The 18,146-nt window shown below is 46.9% G+C and overlaps 1 protein-coding gene across 2 annotated transcripts in view; it reads right to left on the reverse strand.

The window, feature by feature from the left end:
• Window positions 1-1,821: 1,821 nt before the first annotated feature.
• The window catches only part of LOC144156292 (uncharacterized), a 47,409-nt gene continuing 31,084 nt past the window's right edge, over window positions 1,822-18,146 (reverse strand). For both annotated transcript variants that reach the window (XM_077688243.1, XM_077688244.1), the window contains one exon: window positions 1,822-2,731. In XM_077688243.1, the coding sequence (XP_077544369.1) occupies window positions 2,596-2,731 (136 nt within the window). In that variant the 3' untranslated portion in view covers window positions 1,822-2,595. The remainder of the gene's footprint in view (window positions 2,732-18,146) is intronic.

Consider the following 18,146-nt stretch of genomic DNA (forward strand, 5'->3'; position numbering starts at 1 on the left):
ACTACGACTTTGCGAAACGGAGCAGTAGTAATAGGCACTATTGACATGGGAGCCTTTCCTTTCTCCTTCGGTCGACCTGTACGCTGACAAACGTCACAGCTACGAACAAATTGCTCAGCATCTTTAAAGCAGCCGGGCCAGTAATACTTGCTTAGCACCCTCGCTTTTGTCTAGTTAATGCCCCGACCAACCTGCCTGACCGGAAAGCTCCAATATGTTCTTGCGATGCTCTAGCTCCTTTCATTGTTTTCCAGAAAACTTCCCAGCTTGTACGCGAACTGAGTAACTTTCATCTCGGTGCTTCACTGCTTCCCGAAACTAAGCGGAAAGCACCCGGAGACAAATGTATTTCGCTAGTCTCCAATCCGTTCGTAAAGAGAATGTCTTGGCAGTTCTCAGATGTACCCAGTTTCAGTTGAAATAGCGAATTAGAACGTTTTACCGACTACACATTTCCTACTCTGCAGCTTATGTCCTGATCCCTCTCCTCCGCATATTTGATATCCCAACCTGGTGACGTTTGAAAGAGTTTCCAGACACTGAATGTTGACTTGTTGCGTTTGCTAATTAAATACTGTCTTTATTTGCTATAGCCTAGTTTGCAATGTTGATGCACATATTCTACCTACCTTTCCTCCAGAGGGCGTTTTTATCCAATTCAGTCTTGGCAGTCTCAAATATACATAAAAGCTTGTACGAAAGAGAACTTACTTTTCGACCTACAATTCTTTCAGTTTTTAGTATGGTTCGTGCTGCATATTAATCTAAACTCGGACATTGCTTGAACACTTGCGCACCCAAGCAAAAACGGCACGGATGTTTTGGCGACAAGCTCACGACAAGTCACTGGATTCGCTATCCTTTAGCGCTTCACGATGAGAGCGCCGCACGCAGCTAACGTGCAAGGAAGTTCAAGACTTTAGTTTTCAGGGCCAATACACGTTTTGCAGCAAGCAGTCAGGAAAGTGTGCCAACTAGCCTTTATTATAGGACCTGCTACAACCAACCGCATTACCGCGAAACAGCTGCAGTGAAAGATGTCTGCTACGCGCGGGCACCTTGGAGCAGACAGCAGCACCACCGCATCGGGATGAATTCTCGTTGCCTCTCTGGCGTGCAGATGCTGGCACCTCCCCTTCTAGCCACCATAACCACATTCCTTTTCGAAGACATCGCCACGCCACACACAAACAGGGGGGAGGGGACAGCACAAATGCCCGCAGTACTTATTTCCCAGCAAATGACGCATCACTGCACGTCGAGCTACCAAACGTGTATCTTCATGATCAACCTATGATCCACAAAATTTCATTCAACCTTCAGTGCAGAACTGCACAATGCATGTTTCTAGACTTTGCTCAACCCTGTACACGTTGCCACGCACCGACTATGAACAAACACCGATATGACCTTTGCAGAAGTACAAACCACTCACAGCAGACATGCTTTAGGGTTCAGACACGTGAATAGTACTAAACTTGAACTTCGAATATTTGGAGTAAGAAAACATGTTTGAATCGAATATCCGCACAACCCTAAGAAAACCAAGACTTCAAAAAAGAAATTTGAGAAATATGCAGGGAAGGTTTTCATAGCTTAACACTTCACCCAAACTACATGAAAACAATTGTGCTGACCCCAGGCAACAGAGCTAAAATAAATGCAGGCACTGCAGATAAGTTGTTTCAGGATGGACGAGTTAAAGGGATATCACAGTCCAAGCTGCACACTCAACTGCTAAGCAAGCCTTTGGGACTGTCGAGCTGCAGCCACAAGTCAGTGAAGGCCTATTTCTAGGGTAGAAATAATAGAAAAGTGAAACACAGTTTACGAACTTTTTAATAGGGACAGTATTTACAAAGGATTGTGACACAAGCATGACGCGTTTTGTTGACTACACACCATGAAATTTTGTACACAAACTGCGAAAAGTGACAAAACGGACCCCAGTAGGTGCTCAGCAAAACAACTTGGAGTTTAAAATTTGTACAACAAATAGCTCCAAGGGTACAAAAAGATTCAAACAGTGCGCAGCAATGAAAAAGACAAGGGTGACAAAATCAGACAAAAAAAAAAAAGAAGCATAGGAGAAAGCATATAAGCAACAACAAAAAAGAAAGTTCACTGCAATCCTCCGGAAAGCTAAGCACAATGCTGTTTTTATGACTGATGGCTAAAGTCAGAGTGAATTTTCAACTGAAATTTTACAAGCTGCAGAAAAGTAAGCACAACCTTTTTCACTGCTAAAGCCAAAACCAGGAGAAAAACTTCATTTGTAATGAAAGTATCATCACCTTGATCCAACAGCCAACAAAACATTCCAGTCTTGCATTCCCAACTTGTCGTGACCTCTTAAGGGAAAGAAAGGCAAAACCATGCAATAATGAGTGCCAACAAAACTGGAGGATCGTTGAAAAATTCAGGAAATGGGACTGAGGACAAATAATTTCGGTGAAGACTACAGGAAAACCAATAACAGCCTTTTCATGATTGATGGTCCAATTCAAGGCGAGTAGAGCGATGATCTTTGCTGAAAGCTCCAGGATCATCAGTACGAAGCCCATGTCATCGCGATTGACGGCCGCCACAACAGTGTCACTCGGGCGACTTGCTGCGCGACTTGTCACGACTTTCGTCAATGATCTCGTACGGCGACCTGTCCCGGCTTTTGCCTTTGCTGCCAAGGTGGGACGACTGAGAGCGGGAACGGGACCTGCTGTACGACCTTGACCTGCAAAATCCAATGCACAAATAGTTTTACTGCCAGAAGCGTTCTTACAGCCTTTTAAAAATACCCACACGCATTGTAGCAAGCGCTCCACAGCTATAGTTTTGAGAACGCGACTGTTACTCCCTTAAAAAAAAAAAACGAAACAAAGGCTTCCGTTTATCGGACTCCTCCTCTCGGCTTGTTAAAACGGCTACTTTAGGCCATGCACACTGCACCACCTAGTTGGTGCATATCGGCCAAATGCTCAGCACACTATCAAAAGAAAGCCAGCAAATAGATACATTAAGGCTATGTACTCTTCACAGAGGAGCTGAAAATGACGTTTTGTGGAAAGAGAAAGGCTGTAAAAGGCACTGCAGTTTCAAGGCATGGCCCTCCAGAAGCCCCATGGTCGAAAGGATTACTACAACCCTGACGACATTTGATAAGTGAAACCTATGTTGCAACTTTGGAAGCCGTTTTCTCAAAACATCGCCACTTGTGTCGCTTGTTCCAGGGATTTCTTCATAACCGCTGGGTCTATTTTGATTCAGTTTCTTGCATTACATTCCTTGATGGTTCAGGTCGTACAACTCTTGGTTTTCCGGTTCTGTTTTTTGTGACTTTTTTTATTCAAACAGTCGCTCTCAGTTGACAGCCTGTTGCACATTAACCTCTAAAAAAATGAAAACTAACATTGTGTTGTAAAAAAAATCCAAAACTTTCACGACCTCGTCCATTCATTTGGGAATGCGAAGTACTTCGAACAAGTTTTCTCTCATGTTTTATAAGCCGCTAAAGCTCGGTACAAGTCGAACAGAAAGAAAATTTATTAAATCGAAATGTTTACAAAATATTACTTTGAAATTTTTATGGTAGTATCACAGAAGCATTTCCAGTGGCTGTGCCAATTTTCATCACAATCCACAAAGAAATAAAAAAGTTGAATTTGAAAGACACGTCACGTCACGTGGGCCTTTGGGACCAAAAAATTGCCCAAAAAAGCATTTCTTAGGTATAACTTTTCTCTTGATTTGCAGTTTTTCCTCCAAGTACTCCATACTTAAAACAGTACATAAAAACCATAGAGGCCCAATTTTAACAAAGAAATTATTTTCCCATAATTTCCCACTTTTTCACGAGTGGTATAGGTGACCGGTAAAAAGCGCAAAGGCTCATGGGTGCATTGTTTGTCTCCCGAGGAGAGCCGCCACTTCCAGTTCGGGAGCTCTCCTGGCCTCCCGTACGCCGTTGGCTTTCACACGCGTGTGTGCTTATTGTTTATCTGTTTCCACAGGAAAAAAACGCTAAATAATGCATCGGGAATTCTATAAATAACGATTGACCCTACTGGGGGTTTATCTGACAGGTAAGCACCCTGTGACAAATAAACAACACGCACACAAGCGCCTGACAGCCGCCGGCGCACGCAGGCGTACGGGAGGGCAGGAGAGATCTCGAACCGGAAATGGCGGTAGCAGACGACATACCCATGAGCCTTTGCGCTTTTTACCGGTCACCTATTGCAGTGATACGAAATTCTCAAGGCACATCCCAGCATGTAGTGCAGCTAGAAGATAGTTTCTTTTGCACTGTGAAGCTGTATGTTTAAACCATGCGATATGGGAAGCAGACATTGCATTTTGTGTTTCAGTAGTTGTTTAATTCGCGTTTTTTATAATTGGTTAGCAGGGGTAGTTCAAACCTAGAAGTGAGAATCTATGTAAACATGTAACTGATTGCAAAACAAAAAAAAAAACTGCTTCCCACATTTCATACTCCACAATTTCTGGTATCTCTTCATGTCTTGCTAGTAATCTTTTGTTGAATAGTTTTTTTCCAATTGTTCTCAAGAACAATCAAGGAATTTTTTTTAATTAACTCAGAAGCAAGTTACCTCAAATCAAAACTAATTAGATATTTGATATCAGCTAAAAAAACTGAACAAGCCCATGAAGTTTCGTCAAAATTGATTGGAAAGCAAAAAAAAAAAAGTTTGAGAACAGTGACCCCTAAACGTGCAGTTTCTTAGGTCTGCCAAACTTATCGGTAGATTGGGTACTGATGCCACCGAGTGCTTGCAGTCTAACCAGGGAGAAGCTGCACGTCAGAGCTTCCAACACCACCAGGTGCCGCCAATCCCCGATGCGCACTCCCCACACGTGCTTGTCCAATCCTTGCCTGCTCACCACTTCCCTTCACACTTCCCTCCGCTCCACTTTGCTGCGCAGTTTTGAGCGATGCCACACACAGGTGGAACTCAAGCTTGAACAGCTCTGCTAAAACATAGGTTTCTAACCGAGAAATCGGCGAAAAATTGCAGCACTGCTGGAGCACCGTTTCGACAAGAGGACTCTCATCCAGACAAGTGACTTGGCAAAACAATGGCTCCAGCGACATTTCCTTCTTCAATGACTTCTCATCATTGTTAGAGTTACACAGATAAGCACTTTCAGTTCGTTACAAAATCAAAACCTTTATTCGCTAAAGAAAACATCAATCAAGCAACACTCCCCTCAGTCTTTCAAGTCCTCGAAAACAAGCTTTCCAAATTCAATAGACTTCAAGGACCTGCATGAAACCTGGAGTTCATGGTCTCATTTTGATGTAAAAACAATCCAAATACTGTTACTACAGCCCGATGGAATCATGAATGGGGCCCACACTTACTAAACCAAAAAAATAAAAGTCCGCCTGCCGTTTCTCAGCTGGACAGCCAATCGCATGTTAGAATCTATCGGTTGCTTCATTTTACTGTCTCTTCTGCTGTTCGCGCGTTTGTGAGTGAGCGACAAAGAAAGCAACAACTGGAGAGTGGAACTTGAAGATTCGGACGATCTAACCCCACCAAGATGGCGGTGCTCAGTGGTGGGGTTCCGGAGATACAGCGCTGCAAAAGTTGCTGAAGCTATCTTTCGTCATTTTGTGGAAATATTTTGTCACCTCAGCTGACAAATATTTTTCTTTGGCACCTCGCGATCGTTTTAGATGGGGAAACTTTGTAGGTGCACAGCATATAAAACCAACAATCCAAAAATGTGACTCCCAAAAAACCGTTCTTTCGATCACTTTACCACCTGATCCCCGTGTCCCCCCCTTAAAGGGCTACTGAAGCGCTTTTAAAACCAAGCAAAGCTCTACTTTTCACATTGGTCAATTTATGCCTGTAGTTTTTTTTCATCATTTTTAGCTTGGGGACAGCGGTATTTGTCGTTAAAGTTGACCCTACGCCCCACCCACTGCTCCCTGCCGCATCGCCGGAAGAGCGAGAAACTGGGCGGTAGCGACCGGAAGTAGCGTCATATTCGGAAGACAGCCAGCGACGCGCGCCGCCGCTTTGCTGTGTCCCAGTTTTCTGGGCGAAGTTCCGAATTAAGCAGGCGTGTAATCTGCACTTCATTAATCACCATTGTCTAGAGTTGCATCCGCGTCAATTTTTAATTGTAATGCTACTGCGTGATTCCCTAAAGCGACTCCTAGATACCAAAGATTTCCTACCCGAGCGCCCGTAGCTACTCATTGCCTTCACGAGTAGTCGCGGGGCCGGCCGTGTCGTCGGGTGCTCTGTGCTTCATACGGGAAGCGACGGGCTCAAACAAATACGGAGGTACCCCAAGTTCCTAATCCATTATTATAAGGGAATTAGAAAATATGTGGGACCACAGCGCTCTGGGCTTCCCTAACTTCTTGCTCACTTTCCCGATCAATGTTGTTGGCTGTGATGACAGCTTAGCTGAATAGCTAGATTTTAAGAAGAAATCAAGCAAGCTGAAAGCATGAAGCGTTTTCTGCGCGTCGAACCATACCGCACACTCGTCGGTCGTGCATGCCCATTCGGCACACGAAACGGCTCGCACCATACATGCCGCGGCAGCGACCGCTCTTTGCTGGCATCCAGAATCAAGGCCGTCGCGAAACGTGCAAGAGAGGATGATAGTGTGGTGAAACATTGTGCTAGGGATTGTCATCCAAGGTGATCGAATTTGTATCGCAATACAGCAGCGACCGCTCTTTGCTGGCATCCAGAATCAAGGCCGTCGCGAAACGTGCAAGAGAGGATGATAGTGTGGTGAAACATTGTGCTAGGGATTGTCATCCAAGGTGATTTCGAAAGAGGTGATCGAATTTGTATCGCAATACGGAGTGCCGACCGGTCGCAGAGGCACGTCGACAGCAGCAAACGAACCTGCCCGAGCACGAGATGCGGCGAGAGGCCGATGGATGCCATTACCTGCGCGCAAGAATGAAACCTGGAAGTGCAGGGGAAACGACCAAGGCAAAAAATGAAGTGAAAGAAACAGAGACAATGACCTGGTAAAAGAGGATGGATGCGAAGAAGTCCTTAGATATCTACAGGATCGGGAAGCAGGAGATCACAAGGCAAAAATTATTCAATACCAAAGGGAGTGCATTGCTCTTTGAAGCCCAGACGGGTTGCTTGCAGACAAAAACGTTTATCCGCGAGCCGGTACAGGAAGAACTATGCGCAGGCTGCGGAAATGAGCCAGAAACCATGCGACATATTGTAACGGAGTGCAAAAGTATCCGTCCAGTCCTCAGTGATGGAGACATCCAGCTTCCGGAAGGCCTTAGCTTTAAGGTTAGTGAAAAAGTGAATTGGACAGCAGTAGAGGTTAGTAAAAGAAGGTTAGAATGTCCGTATACTGCGGAATATAGGTCGAGATTTTTTACGCAAATTTGCCGAAAAGTCACCCCTCGACCTATATTGCAGTCACTGGCAGTTGTCATCTGGTGACCGGGCAGCCCACCGAGCCCATCCAAACCCCAAAGGCACCATCGCCACCACCATCAATCGGACACGACGACATCTTTGTTTTGTTGCTTCTCGCTGTTGGCAAATGTGTGCGTGCTATTTTCTTCTTGCTCAAAATGAGTTTAGGCACTTGGTGCCAGTTCACAGCAGCATTTAAAAGAAAAGTTGGGGGTTTTACAAGGCCAACGACGTGTCCGCCTTGCGCCAGTTCGGTATCGCCAAAAGAAGTGTTGCTAGCGGCGTTAGCTGAAGGGGCAGCTCTCGGTATGCAACGCTCGGAAGGCCTCCTTTCATGGGCGCTGCTCTGTGCACCTGTGCTGCTGTACAAAGGGGCAAATTGTGTCCGCTAGCGTCATGCGATGTCTCTACGAATGGATACCCTAAGATGTTTGCTGACCGCCTGCACAGACTGGCTGTCGCTACAGTCTGCACACGAGTGTCCCATGCTTTGCGCTCGCTTCACGATGACATGGTCTTGCAAGTGTTGAAGAAGTGCTGCATAAGCAATTCCCTAGACTGCACCGAGGACGACCTGCTGTGTGGGCGACAGCGAGCCAGAAGCAGTCGTCCGACGATACTTCAGACAGTTTTAAATGAGTAATCTGAGACGAAACAAGTTATAGTCTCAATAAAACAATGGTTGGTACCAAATTATTTTTTTTTTGCATTTTTCGGCTACAAGGTAAGGGGGTCGACCTATATTCCGCCTCGACCTATATTCCGCATTATACGGTAGTGGGAAAAGAGCAGACAACAATCTGTGAACAAAGAGGTCAGACTAGCACAAAAATTTCGTAAAAGTATTTTCTTTTTATTTTGATTTTTTATTTATTTTGGTAATTTTTGGCGAGGCGATTATACAGCGGCATTGTGACTAAGGCCGCTGTGCAACGCCACCCTGTTACAAAGGGGAAGCCACTAAGCATCATCAATGAGCAGAGCACCGATCGCTAGAACGACAACGTTAGAAATAAGGTTCCACATGCGAGAAAGGGGATGATGGTGTGGTGAAGAACTGTGCTAAGGATAGTCATTCGCAACTGTAGAGATAGCAGCGACCAACTATCTCACTTGGTGCTAAGCCTAAAGTTCCCAACATCAGCGGCGATCCGTGCAACCTGAGCCGGCTGGAGCTGTTGGGGACCAGCGTGCTGCGCTTGGGTTCCTCTACCTTTTGGGGGGCGACCAACGTTCGGCTCCCCTATTCTAAAACATGCGTATGTGCAGCAATGCCACGTTCCGCTGACTGGCCGAGCAGCGAAGTTTGCCGCAAGCGAACCTGTTGCGCTTACTGACCTCACAGCTTTGTGCAGACATCACCGGCGCCCGCTTGAGAGTGTTGCGCCCGTTCGCAGCTCGTGGGGCTGCGCACGTGAAGTGACGTCACGAGTTTTTGACGAGCGCTATCGCGTCACTTCTTTTGGCTTCACGGGGTGATGTCACGCTGATGTCCATTTGCTGAGTGCCGCTCCGCGCGCTATTCCGTTGGCGCGATAAATGAGAATGAATGAATTTGGATTTTATTGGCGCAGCAGCCAAATTTGGCTATAATGCGCCAGACACAAGGTAAATATTTTGAACTCGTGGTAAAATCGAAGTTTCTGTAAAGCTTGAGTGCACTCAAAAATTTAAAAACCGCTCAAGAAAAAATGATGTAACATGGTAATATCAAAGTTTGTCTAAAAGCTTGACGGCACTCAAAAATTTAAAAACCTTTTCCAAGGGAACCAGGGGTTCATCGCCAAGCAGTAAAGCAGGGTGCAATGGAATTTGAAATTTATAAAAGTGGGAAAAAAATTCCCGACGTTTGTTTTCGTAACTAGGACACTCGATAAGTATGTGTATTACTGTAAGGCGCTTCCCACATTGCTCACATTCTGGAGGGTCTTCTCCCAGCAATAAAAAGTTGTGGGTCAAGCGCGTGTGCCCAATTCTTAGGCGACATAACACCACCTCTACAAATCTTTCTTTATGCCTGCAGCTCTGCCACTCTCTCAGGTGCGGCTTCACAAGGTGGAACTTGTTTTCATTGAGTTCTGTCCATTCAGACTGCCACTTCTTCGTTATTGATAATTTTAGTCTCCGTCTGTAATCCTGGTAGGGTAAACGAGTTTCCGTCACCTCGAGCTCTTTTGTCTGGGCTGCAAGGGAATCTGCCTTTTCATTGCCGTCAATTCCTACGTGGCTCAGTACCCAACAGAAGCTCACGTCTAAGTGATTTTTGCTACAGTCCATCAGTTGGTTAAGTACTTGTTGGACAAGCGGATTTTTGGTTTTGTTTCCTGAACACAGGGCTGCTAGCGCGCTGAGAGAGTCAGAGAAAATGACTGACTGTGGTGTCCTTTCAATGCATACTTTGTTTAAACGAGCTGTATGGCATGCAGTTCGGCAGTGAAGATACTAGCGTCAGGTCTGAGCCGTTGGCATTCTTCGTAATAAGGTCCAATTGCAGCTGCTCCCACATGCCTTTCTCCTTTAGAACCATCTGTAAAGTAAGTAGCACATCCAGCATACCTGAACTGGGTATCTAAGAACTCTTGCTGTAGTAGTTCCTTTGGAGTGTTGTGCTTATTGTACTTCAGCAAGGAAAAGTCACATTGTGGCTTGCGGTATTCCCATGGAGCATAACCGGTTTTGTGGGTGACCAGCATAGTATCATCTACATAAAAGTCAAGGGCTTCATTAAGAATGCGGTACCTGAAAAACATGGTTGGAATAGTCCGAGGCCTGTTGGTAAAGAGAGTTTCAAAGCGAGGTTTCAGAAACAGCTGTCGACAAGGGTGAGTGGTGCAGGAAAGAATTCTCATTATGTACATGTTTCCGAGGAGTACTCTCCGTTTGTTAAGTGACCATTGATTGGTTTCTGCATACAGGCTTTGTACCGGAGATGTCCGGAAAGCTCCGGTGCTTATTCTCAAGCCCGAATGGTGAATGGTGTCGAGCGCTTTGAGTACAGATTCACGACCAGATCCATAGATAAAGCAGCCATAATCCAACTGGGAACGAATTAGACTGTTGTACAGCCGCAAAAGACAGGTACGATCTGAGCCCCAGGTTCTGTAAGATAAATGTTTTAAAACATTCATTGATTTCAGACATTTTTGTTTTAAATAATTAACATGGCTTTTAAATGTCAACTTTTGGTCAAATATTAAACCAAGAAATTTGTGCTCCGTTCGAACAGGGATTTGGGCTGATTTAATGTGCAGCTCAGGATCTAACACAATTCCTCGGTGCAGACTGAAAGGCACACAGACTGTTTTTTCTGCACAAAAGTTATATCCATTTTCCTCGGCCCACTGCACCAGACGGTTTATGCCAAGTTGCAGTTGCCTTTCGCAGGATGCTAAGTTGCACGAGGAAAAGCTGATCTGAATATCGTCCGCATAAAGCGAATACATCAAAGATTTCGGTATTACATGTGCAATTGAGTTTAGTTTGATTAGGAACAACGTAACACTGAGAACACCTCCCTGAGGTACGCCATTTTCCTGAGTGTACACATCCGATAATACTGTTCCGAATTTCACTCGAAAGGAGCGATTGGAAAGGTAACTTTTCAACATCCCAAGCATTCTGCCTTTTACACCATATCCCTGTAGATCTAGCATTATACCATGTTTCCATGTGGTGTCATAAGCCTTTGACAGGTCAAAAAATACAGAGACGCAGTGTTGTCGTTGAACAAAGGACTCCCTAATTTTAGTTTCTAAACGGAGAAGGTGGTCAGTTGTTGAGTGCCTTGCCCGGAAACCAAACTGAAGGGCATCAATAATGTGATTTTCTTCCAGAAAGTGTGTGAGCCGCTTGTTAATCATCCGTTCAAAACATTTCCCAAGGCAGCTTGTCAAGGCAATCGGCCTGTAGCTTGCTGGTTCACTACGGTCTTTACCTGGCTTCAGTAGTGGGAGCATAAAGGTTTCCTGCCACGCTACTGGAAAGTAGGCTTCAAACCATATTTGATTGAAGAAATGCAGTATGGTTTTTAAAGTTCCTGGGGTCAGATGTCTTAACATTTCATAGTGAATTCGGTCTGGTCCTGCAGCCCTACTTTTTCCCTGAGCTATCGCCAGGTGTAGTTCAGCCATGGAAAAAGGTGCATTATATGCTTCTTCATTACTTAAGTTTATCTTAATTATTCCTCTTTCAGCCCGTTCCTTATACCTGAGGAATGATTCGGAGTACTGGGCTGAACTGGACACTTTGGCAAAATATTCGGCTAGAATGTTTGCCTGCTCGGCAAGGCCTTTGTTACCATCAAAAAGTGGCATGGTAAATGCACTGTAAGTTCCACTCACTTTCCTGACCCTATCCCAGACCGTTTTTGAGCTTACGTTACTACTTATGGAACTTACAAAGTCCTGCCATGAAGCCTTTTTCGACTGCCGTCTTATCTTGCGCGCCTCTGCTCTGAGTCGTTTGAAGTTTATTAGACATTCGGCAGTGGGGTAGCGTCTGAAACGGGACCATGCGCAGTTTTGTTTCCTACGGGCGTCCCTGCAATCAGAGTTCCACCACGGCTTTGACCTCCTGGGGAGTGTCCCGGAGGACTCGGGAATAGACACTTTTGCAGCTTCCAAGAGCCGTGAAGTTATTAGGCTGCAAGCTTCATCTGCACTCAAGTCCTGTATTTCATGTGATTCTATTTGACATGCTTGTTCAAACAGAGACCAGTTGGCCTCCTCCAACTTCCACCTTTTGGTGCACTCTGGTAGCATGGGTACTGCCGGTGTGGAGTCCAGAAAAACTGGGTAGTGGTCACTGCCGAGAGGATTTTGAAGTGTTGACCAAGTGAAAAAGGCACTTAGGGATGGCGTTGCAAGAGAGATGTCAATGCATGATTCGGTGCGGGTTGATGAGCATATGTAAGTGGGACTCCCATTATTGAATAAATGCAGAGGAGTTGCGGACACTACAGCCTCGATGAGTCGGCCTCGTGTGTCACTTCTTGCACTTCCCCATAGTACATTGTGCGCATTGAGATCCCCCAGCAATAGGAAAGGCTCAGGCAACTCATCTATGAGTCTGAACAGATCGTTCTGGGTGAGTGGAACGGTTGGTGGAATATACAGGGAGCAAATCGTGAGGGCTATTCCAATGTGTGTTCTTATGGCTACTGCCTCCAAAGTGGTTTGAAGCTTCAGTTCATTTGTTGGGATCGACTGGGGAGTGACGATTGCCACTCCTCCAGCAGATACAAGTGAATTTGTCCTGTCTTTGCGGTGAAGATTGTATTTTCTGAAAGGATTATTGTGCACCGAGGATAAATGAGTTTCCTGAAGACAGATAATAGATGGTTGGGACTTCTCCAACAATTCGTGAATGTCATCTATGTTACACAATAGCCCACGACAGTTCCACTGTAGTATTCGCACCATACCAGTCTTTTTGGGTTTGCTCTTTTGTATTCAAGGAGGTGTGGGTGAGGTCACATCCATCTCCTCTTCTCCCTCTTTCCTACTGTCGCCTGCAGGACGCCCAGGCTTCCCGCGGCCCTTCGGTACCCTTCGAGGGTCGGGGGGTTCCCCAGGCCGTTGCCGTGCAGGAGCCGCACCTGCAGCAGTGCCACTTCCCGGCGGCACCTTCTTCTGGGGCGTGTCGACCGTCCCCCGAGAAGGGGGAGCCGACCGTGCAGCCGGGGCAGAACCCGGTGAGCTGCGTGTTAGCCCCGAAGCCTCCTCCACCCGATCGGTAGTCGGTACACCGGCTTCCGGCCCGACTTGTGTAGAGGGCTGCGGGACTGAGCAGTCCGCTGAGCGGTCCACTCGGTCCACCTGCGTGGACTGAGTCAGTGCCGGGCGTTGGGGCAGCCCAGCCTCTGGGACAGGAGGGGGCCGTACCGCTGACACCAGGTCCCTCAGCTCGACCTGCGTGCCTACAGACACCAGAGCTGGCGCCGGCCCCCGCCGCACCACCTCCACAAAAGTTCCTTTTTGTTGGAAACTTAGCATTCTCTTAGCCTCAGGGTAAGATAGTTTCTGTGTTGTCTTGATGGTCATTACTTCTTTCTCATTCTTCCAGACCGGACAGGATCTGGAGTACGCACCATGGTTGCCAGAACAGTTAACGCAGTGAGGTTCTTTTTCACATCTTTCGTTCTCGTGCGCTTTTCCTCCACACCTAGCGCATGTGGGTTTGCCGCGACAGGATCCAGACCCGTGCCCAAACCGTTGGCACTGAAAGCAGCGCCTTGGGTTTGGAATGTAGGGCCGCACCCTGCAACGCAGATACGCTGCATTTACTGAGTCTGGTGGCGTAGTACAGTTAAAGGTTAAGACAACATGTTTGGTCTTAATTTCTTCTCCATTTTTCCGGATCAGTATTCTGCGCGCTGCAACCACCCCTTGTTCTGCAAGTTCGTTTTCTATCTCCGCGTCGGAGCAGTGGAATAGCTCGGACTCAGAGACCACGCCTTTAGAAAAGTTAAGTGAGCGGTGCGTTGTTACTGTCACATTCGTGTTGTCAATTTTGGCAAGTTCCACGATTTTTGCACTCTGTTCTCTGGTGTGCACTTCGACCAGTACATCTCCATTCTGGAGTTTCCTGGCGTTGTAGTTAGTCCCCACTAGCTGATTGAGGGCCTTCGCAATTGCAAAGGGAGACTTTGTCTGGATGGGTTCCTCGACTCCTTGAACAACAAAGAATCGCGAGAAGTTGTTGCTGTTCTTTTGCGCGATGTACTGAGCAGTGGCTTCGGTCCGGGCCCTTTTCAGGGACCGATCAAGAGGTGTCTTATTTTTAGCCATGTGGATAGCTGGTGTTTTTCAGTGGCCACGCTGGCCGCCCACCATGGAGCCCAACCAGGGGAGCGTGCAGGTAGTCACGCTAGCCATACGTGGCCACTATAACTTTATGAAAAGTGGTCTAGGTAGGCCTTTTTCACAAAGTTAACCCTTGCCGCCTGAGGGTAAAAGGGAAAAAACAGGAAAAGAGTAGGTGACAGGACAGGCATGGAAAGATGACAGGACAGAAAAAGAGAGAGAGTGAGGGAGATAGGAAAAGGCAACTGGCTGCTTTCCCCAGGGCGGGTCAATCCTGGGGTACCGTCTGCAGGAAGCAGGGGCCAAAGTGGCGTGTTGCCGCCACCAGGGGGCCGTAAAGGTCCAAAACAACCCTGGCTTTGGCTCAGCCACCAGGATGCCCTTTTCCCTGGACACGGCTAAGCCACGCACAGCCGGGGCGTGGGTGGGTCCAACCCACATGGGCTCGGGGTCCGCGGTGTCGCCACTACCGTCACCTTGAGTAGACAAGGTGCCCCTGCGGGCGCGATAAACGAGATCCAATTGAACTATGGTCTTCGCGTCGCAGGCCGCTCATATTTCAGCCAGGGTATTCTAATGAGTGAAGGAAGCGAACTGTGTAATATTAATGCTGATTTGTGAGAAAAAAATGACTTTTGTATTGTGCTGCATCTTCATATTTGGTCTATAACCTTATTTCTGAAAAGAGCACGTCGAAATTCGCATGAGAAATTAGTAAAAATGCTCGCAAGTGGACAGCAGCGGCGCGAGAAAAAGCCAAAAATCGCGAAAAATGCGCCCTGCTCACAGCTGTCCTACGTGAGCGCGCGCCGCCGCCCGCCATGTGCGATTGGCCGCGCGAGCGGTGGCGGCAGTCTTCTCCATTTCCCACCAGCAGTAGTCTCGTATTTCCGCGCAAAACACAAGAAAAACAAGTAAAAGAACGCGTATGTCGAGAGTTTTGAATCACGCGCCAAGGAACACGCAGCCGCCATTGGACGGCAGCTGACAGCGCTCCGATCTAATGGCCGCGCGTGTCCACGAGTAGTAGTGTTCGATCATTTTGCGAAGATTTCTCAGCATTTTCGCGTGATGGCCAGCCCAAAAAAGCGCGATTTTGAGGCCCGGAAGTATTGAACTATACGAAAGTACCGAGGAAGGCGGCAAAATGCACTTCAGAGAGCGATCGGGACGACCGCCGTCCTTGATGCTCCCCGGGCCGCTAGGCCTAACGCCGCCGCCGATCACCGCGACCGTGGTTGTGATATCAACTCCGATGTGGAATTCGTGCTGTGAACGGCCAAATTATAGTGATGGACGGTTCTAACGACTTGCTATGCTTTGTACAAAAGGTTCTCTTCACTGTGACGCAGTTTCGTGCGGTGACAATCGCAGTTCCATGAATACAAATGTCCCACTTTCAAACTCAATTTTCTCATTTTCGGTAGCTTTCCAGTCGTGGAAAGTTTCTTGGAAACTTGTAATTTATCTACAAATACGGAACTTGGCACACGCATAGTTGAAGATATGTAGAGTGAAGTTATCTATTTGAAATTAAGATATTTCACAAAATAAAATACGAAAGCGCCAGGTAATTGTTCCAGGGTGTTGCAAAAAAATTAGCTGTACTTTCGTAATTTTTTTTTTGTATTTCCAGTTCTTTGACGCAGTTTTTACCTAGATAACTGCACTCTGTGGTATCCAAAGGATTAAATGGGCTACAGCAAGATGCCTTTCGGGAACATTTGCTATATGTAAAAGTTTCCACCAAAATTAGCACAATTTGCTGTTGTCTATGAAATACCTCAAAAGCTATTACAGCCACACAAAAACTAATGGCATATTTGAAATCTGCATCAAAAAATCTATTGCTGTCTGAATTTTCAAACTTGTAGGGCAAATAATAAAAAAAAAAGTTTCGAGGAGCATCTCCCCATAATTTTTCCACGCGATTGGCTCATCAGTCATTGGCCTGACATTGGAGCCAACAGCGAGGCCAGCCGGGAACCAAGGGGGAAAACCAGGCGTCAGACTGCCGTACACAGGCAATAGATCTGCCACGTGAGTGCGCCAACACCAGTGGGTTCGACCATTGCTGGCTCTGGTGCACAGAGTCGCACCATGCAGACGCAAGGCTTGTCATCATTCAGGCCTGGCCCTGCCCCTCATATCCCGCATCCCACAGAATCCCGTCATGCTGATCACACAACATGACAGCCCAAAAGCATAAGTTCAGCCTAACAGAACTACGCACATTACAAAGAGATGGCCTTCTAACTGGTTTTTGTTTTTTGGAAGGGGCAAGCCACAAAAGCAAGGCAATGACATGGACTTGTCCCCTTTCTGCTACATGCGTGACCTGAGAAAGCTTGTGGCCACCAGTTGCTTGCCAAGCACTGCAACTTGAGCATGTACAGTCGAGTCCACTTGTAACAATACCGTGTATAACAATTTATTGTATTTAACGATGAACAACCATGGCACCGTCCACTTTTGTATGCTTTCTATGGTAAAATAAATAAAAAAAACGCTTAACACAATGCTCCAATGCCGCAATATCAGACATGACGACTGAATCAGTTTCCAGCGTGCGCCCAAAATGTGAGCTGCCAACGGCATGCACCGCAAGCCGCGGTGAGCCTCACATCCCTTCCACCCCTCAAAAAACGAGTCGACTGCACCGCTGCCAAAGAAGCCAGAGAAGGAGAGCAGTTTTTCTTCCAAACCACCCCCCCGAACGCCGCCACTTCGGCATCTTCCCCACAGCTGCCCACAAGATCGTGGCGCCGAGCACTTGCGCCGCCTTTGCCTGTGTCATGTGCACACTGCTTTGAATGTGACTGGGTGCCTCTTCCCTGAACACCTATATTTCGGCCTCTTCAAACTGCCTTTGTTCTTCCGCGGAAAGGACGTCAGGGCCAATGTTTTAGAAACGTCCGAGTGCATCACTTAAAGCAGCCATGAAGAGAAAATGCAAGTTGGTTTTATTCGAAAGATTTCGTGTTTTATAGTGCCCCCAGCGCTTGTCCGGATAACAAGCGGTGCTTTATTCACTGAGAAATAAACAATTTAGGTTAAAATTTTGATTTTCCCGCCCAATCGTGCGTTTTCGTGGTCCCAAATGACATCACAGGAACCGACCGCTCTGCAGCCTAGAGTACCTTCATTCACGCATCCGCCGTACAGGGTAGAGACACGTATACGCTGGCGCCGCCATTTTCGGTTGCTCGCTCGCCGCCGAAGCAAGTCATTGTGTCAAAACCGCGCTAAAATTATCGCCGCAACGCGGTTTACTGAAGGAGTTTGAATCATATTGTCTGTTTCGCATTGCTAGGTCTCGTGGGAAACGAAAAGAATAACGCGTTGAGCCCGTTGGCCCAATTGCGGCGGCACGGGACCGTTCAAAGGTTGTCTCCACCCTGTACAGCGGTGTTGGTTTGTTCCCGCGTTTCTTTACGTTCCGTAACCAAGATGGCGCCACCATACCGTGGCAAGCGTTTGGTTTGTTTTTTCCCGCATTTAAACCTGCCTTGTTTTTGTTCTGGGAGAAAATATTCGTTCGCTGAAACAGTGCTCGCTCGACAAATGGGGTCACGTAAGACACCGTTGCTTGCATCAATCGGCCAGTGTCGTCTGAGACAACCCCAAGCCCCGTAGTGCTGTGCAGCTAAACCAAGCATGCTGTGCGCAGTACGAACAGCAGAACGCATCAGTACTTCTATGTTTACATGTGCTTTCGTAACTTCCACTGTTTGTCCCATCATTCTTATTGCTTTGTAAAGATTGTGCCCTAAATTTAAGCGCAAATCGCTCGTTCGTCTAGTTTGTAAGCTCTACCTAATTTGCGTCTGCTTCTGCCAGCCTCCGCCAATTGCAGAGCTTAGCTCATGTGACATCATAGGTTCTGTTGCGGGAAATGAGC

This window comes from Haemaphysalis longicornis, unplaced genomic scaffold, assembly GCF_048455015.1.
Source record: "Haemaphysalis longicornis isolate Haplotype H1 unplaced genomic scaffold, Haemaphysalis longicornis Haplotype H1 scaffold_1, whole genome shotgun sequence".
Taxonomy (NCBI): domain Eukaryota; kingdom Metazoa; phylum Arthropoda; class Arachnida; order Ixodida; family Ixodidae; genus Haemaphysalis; species Haemaphysalis longicornis.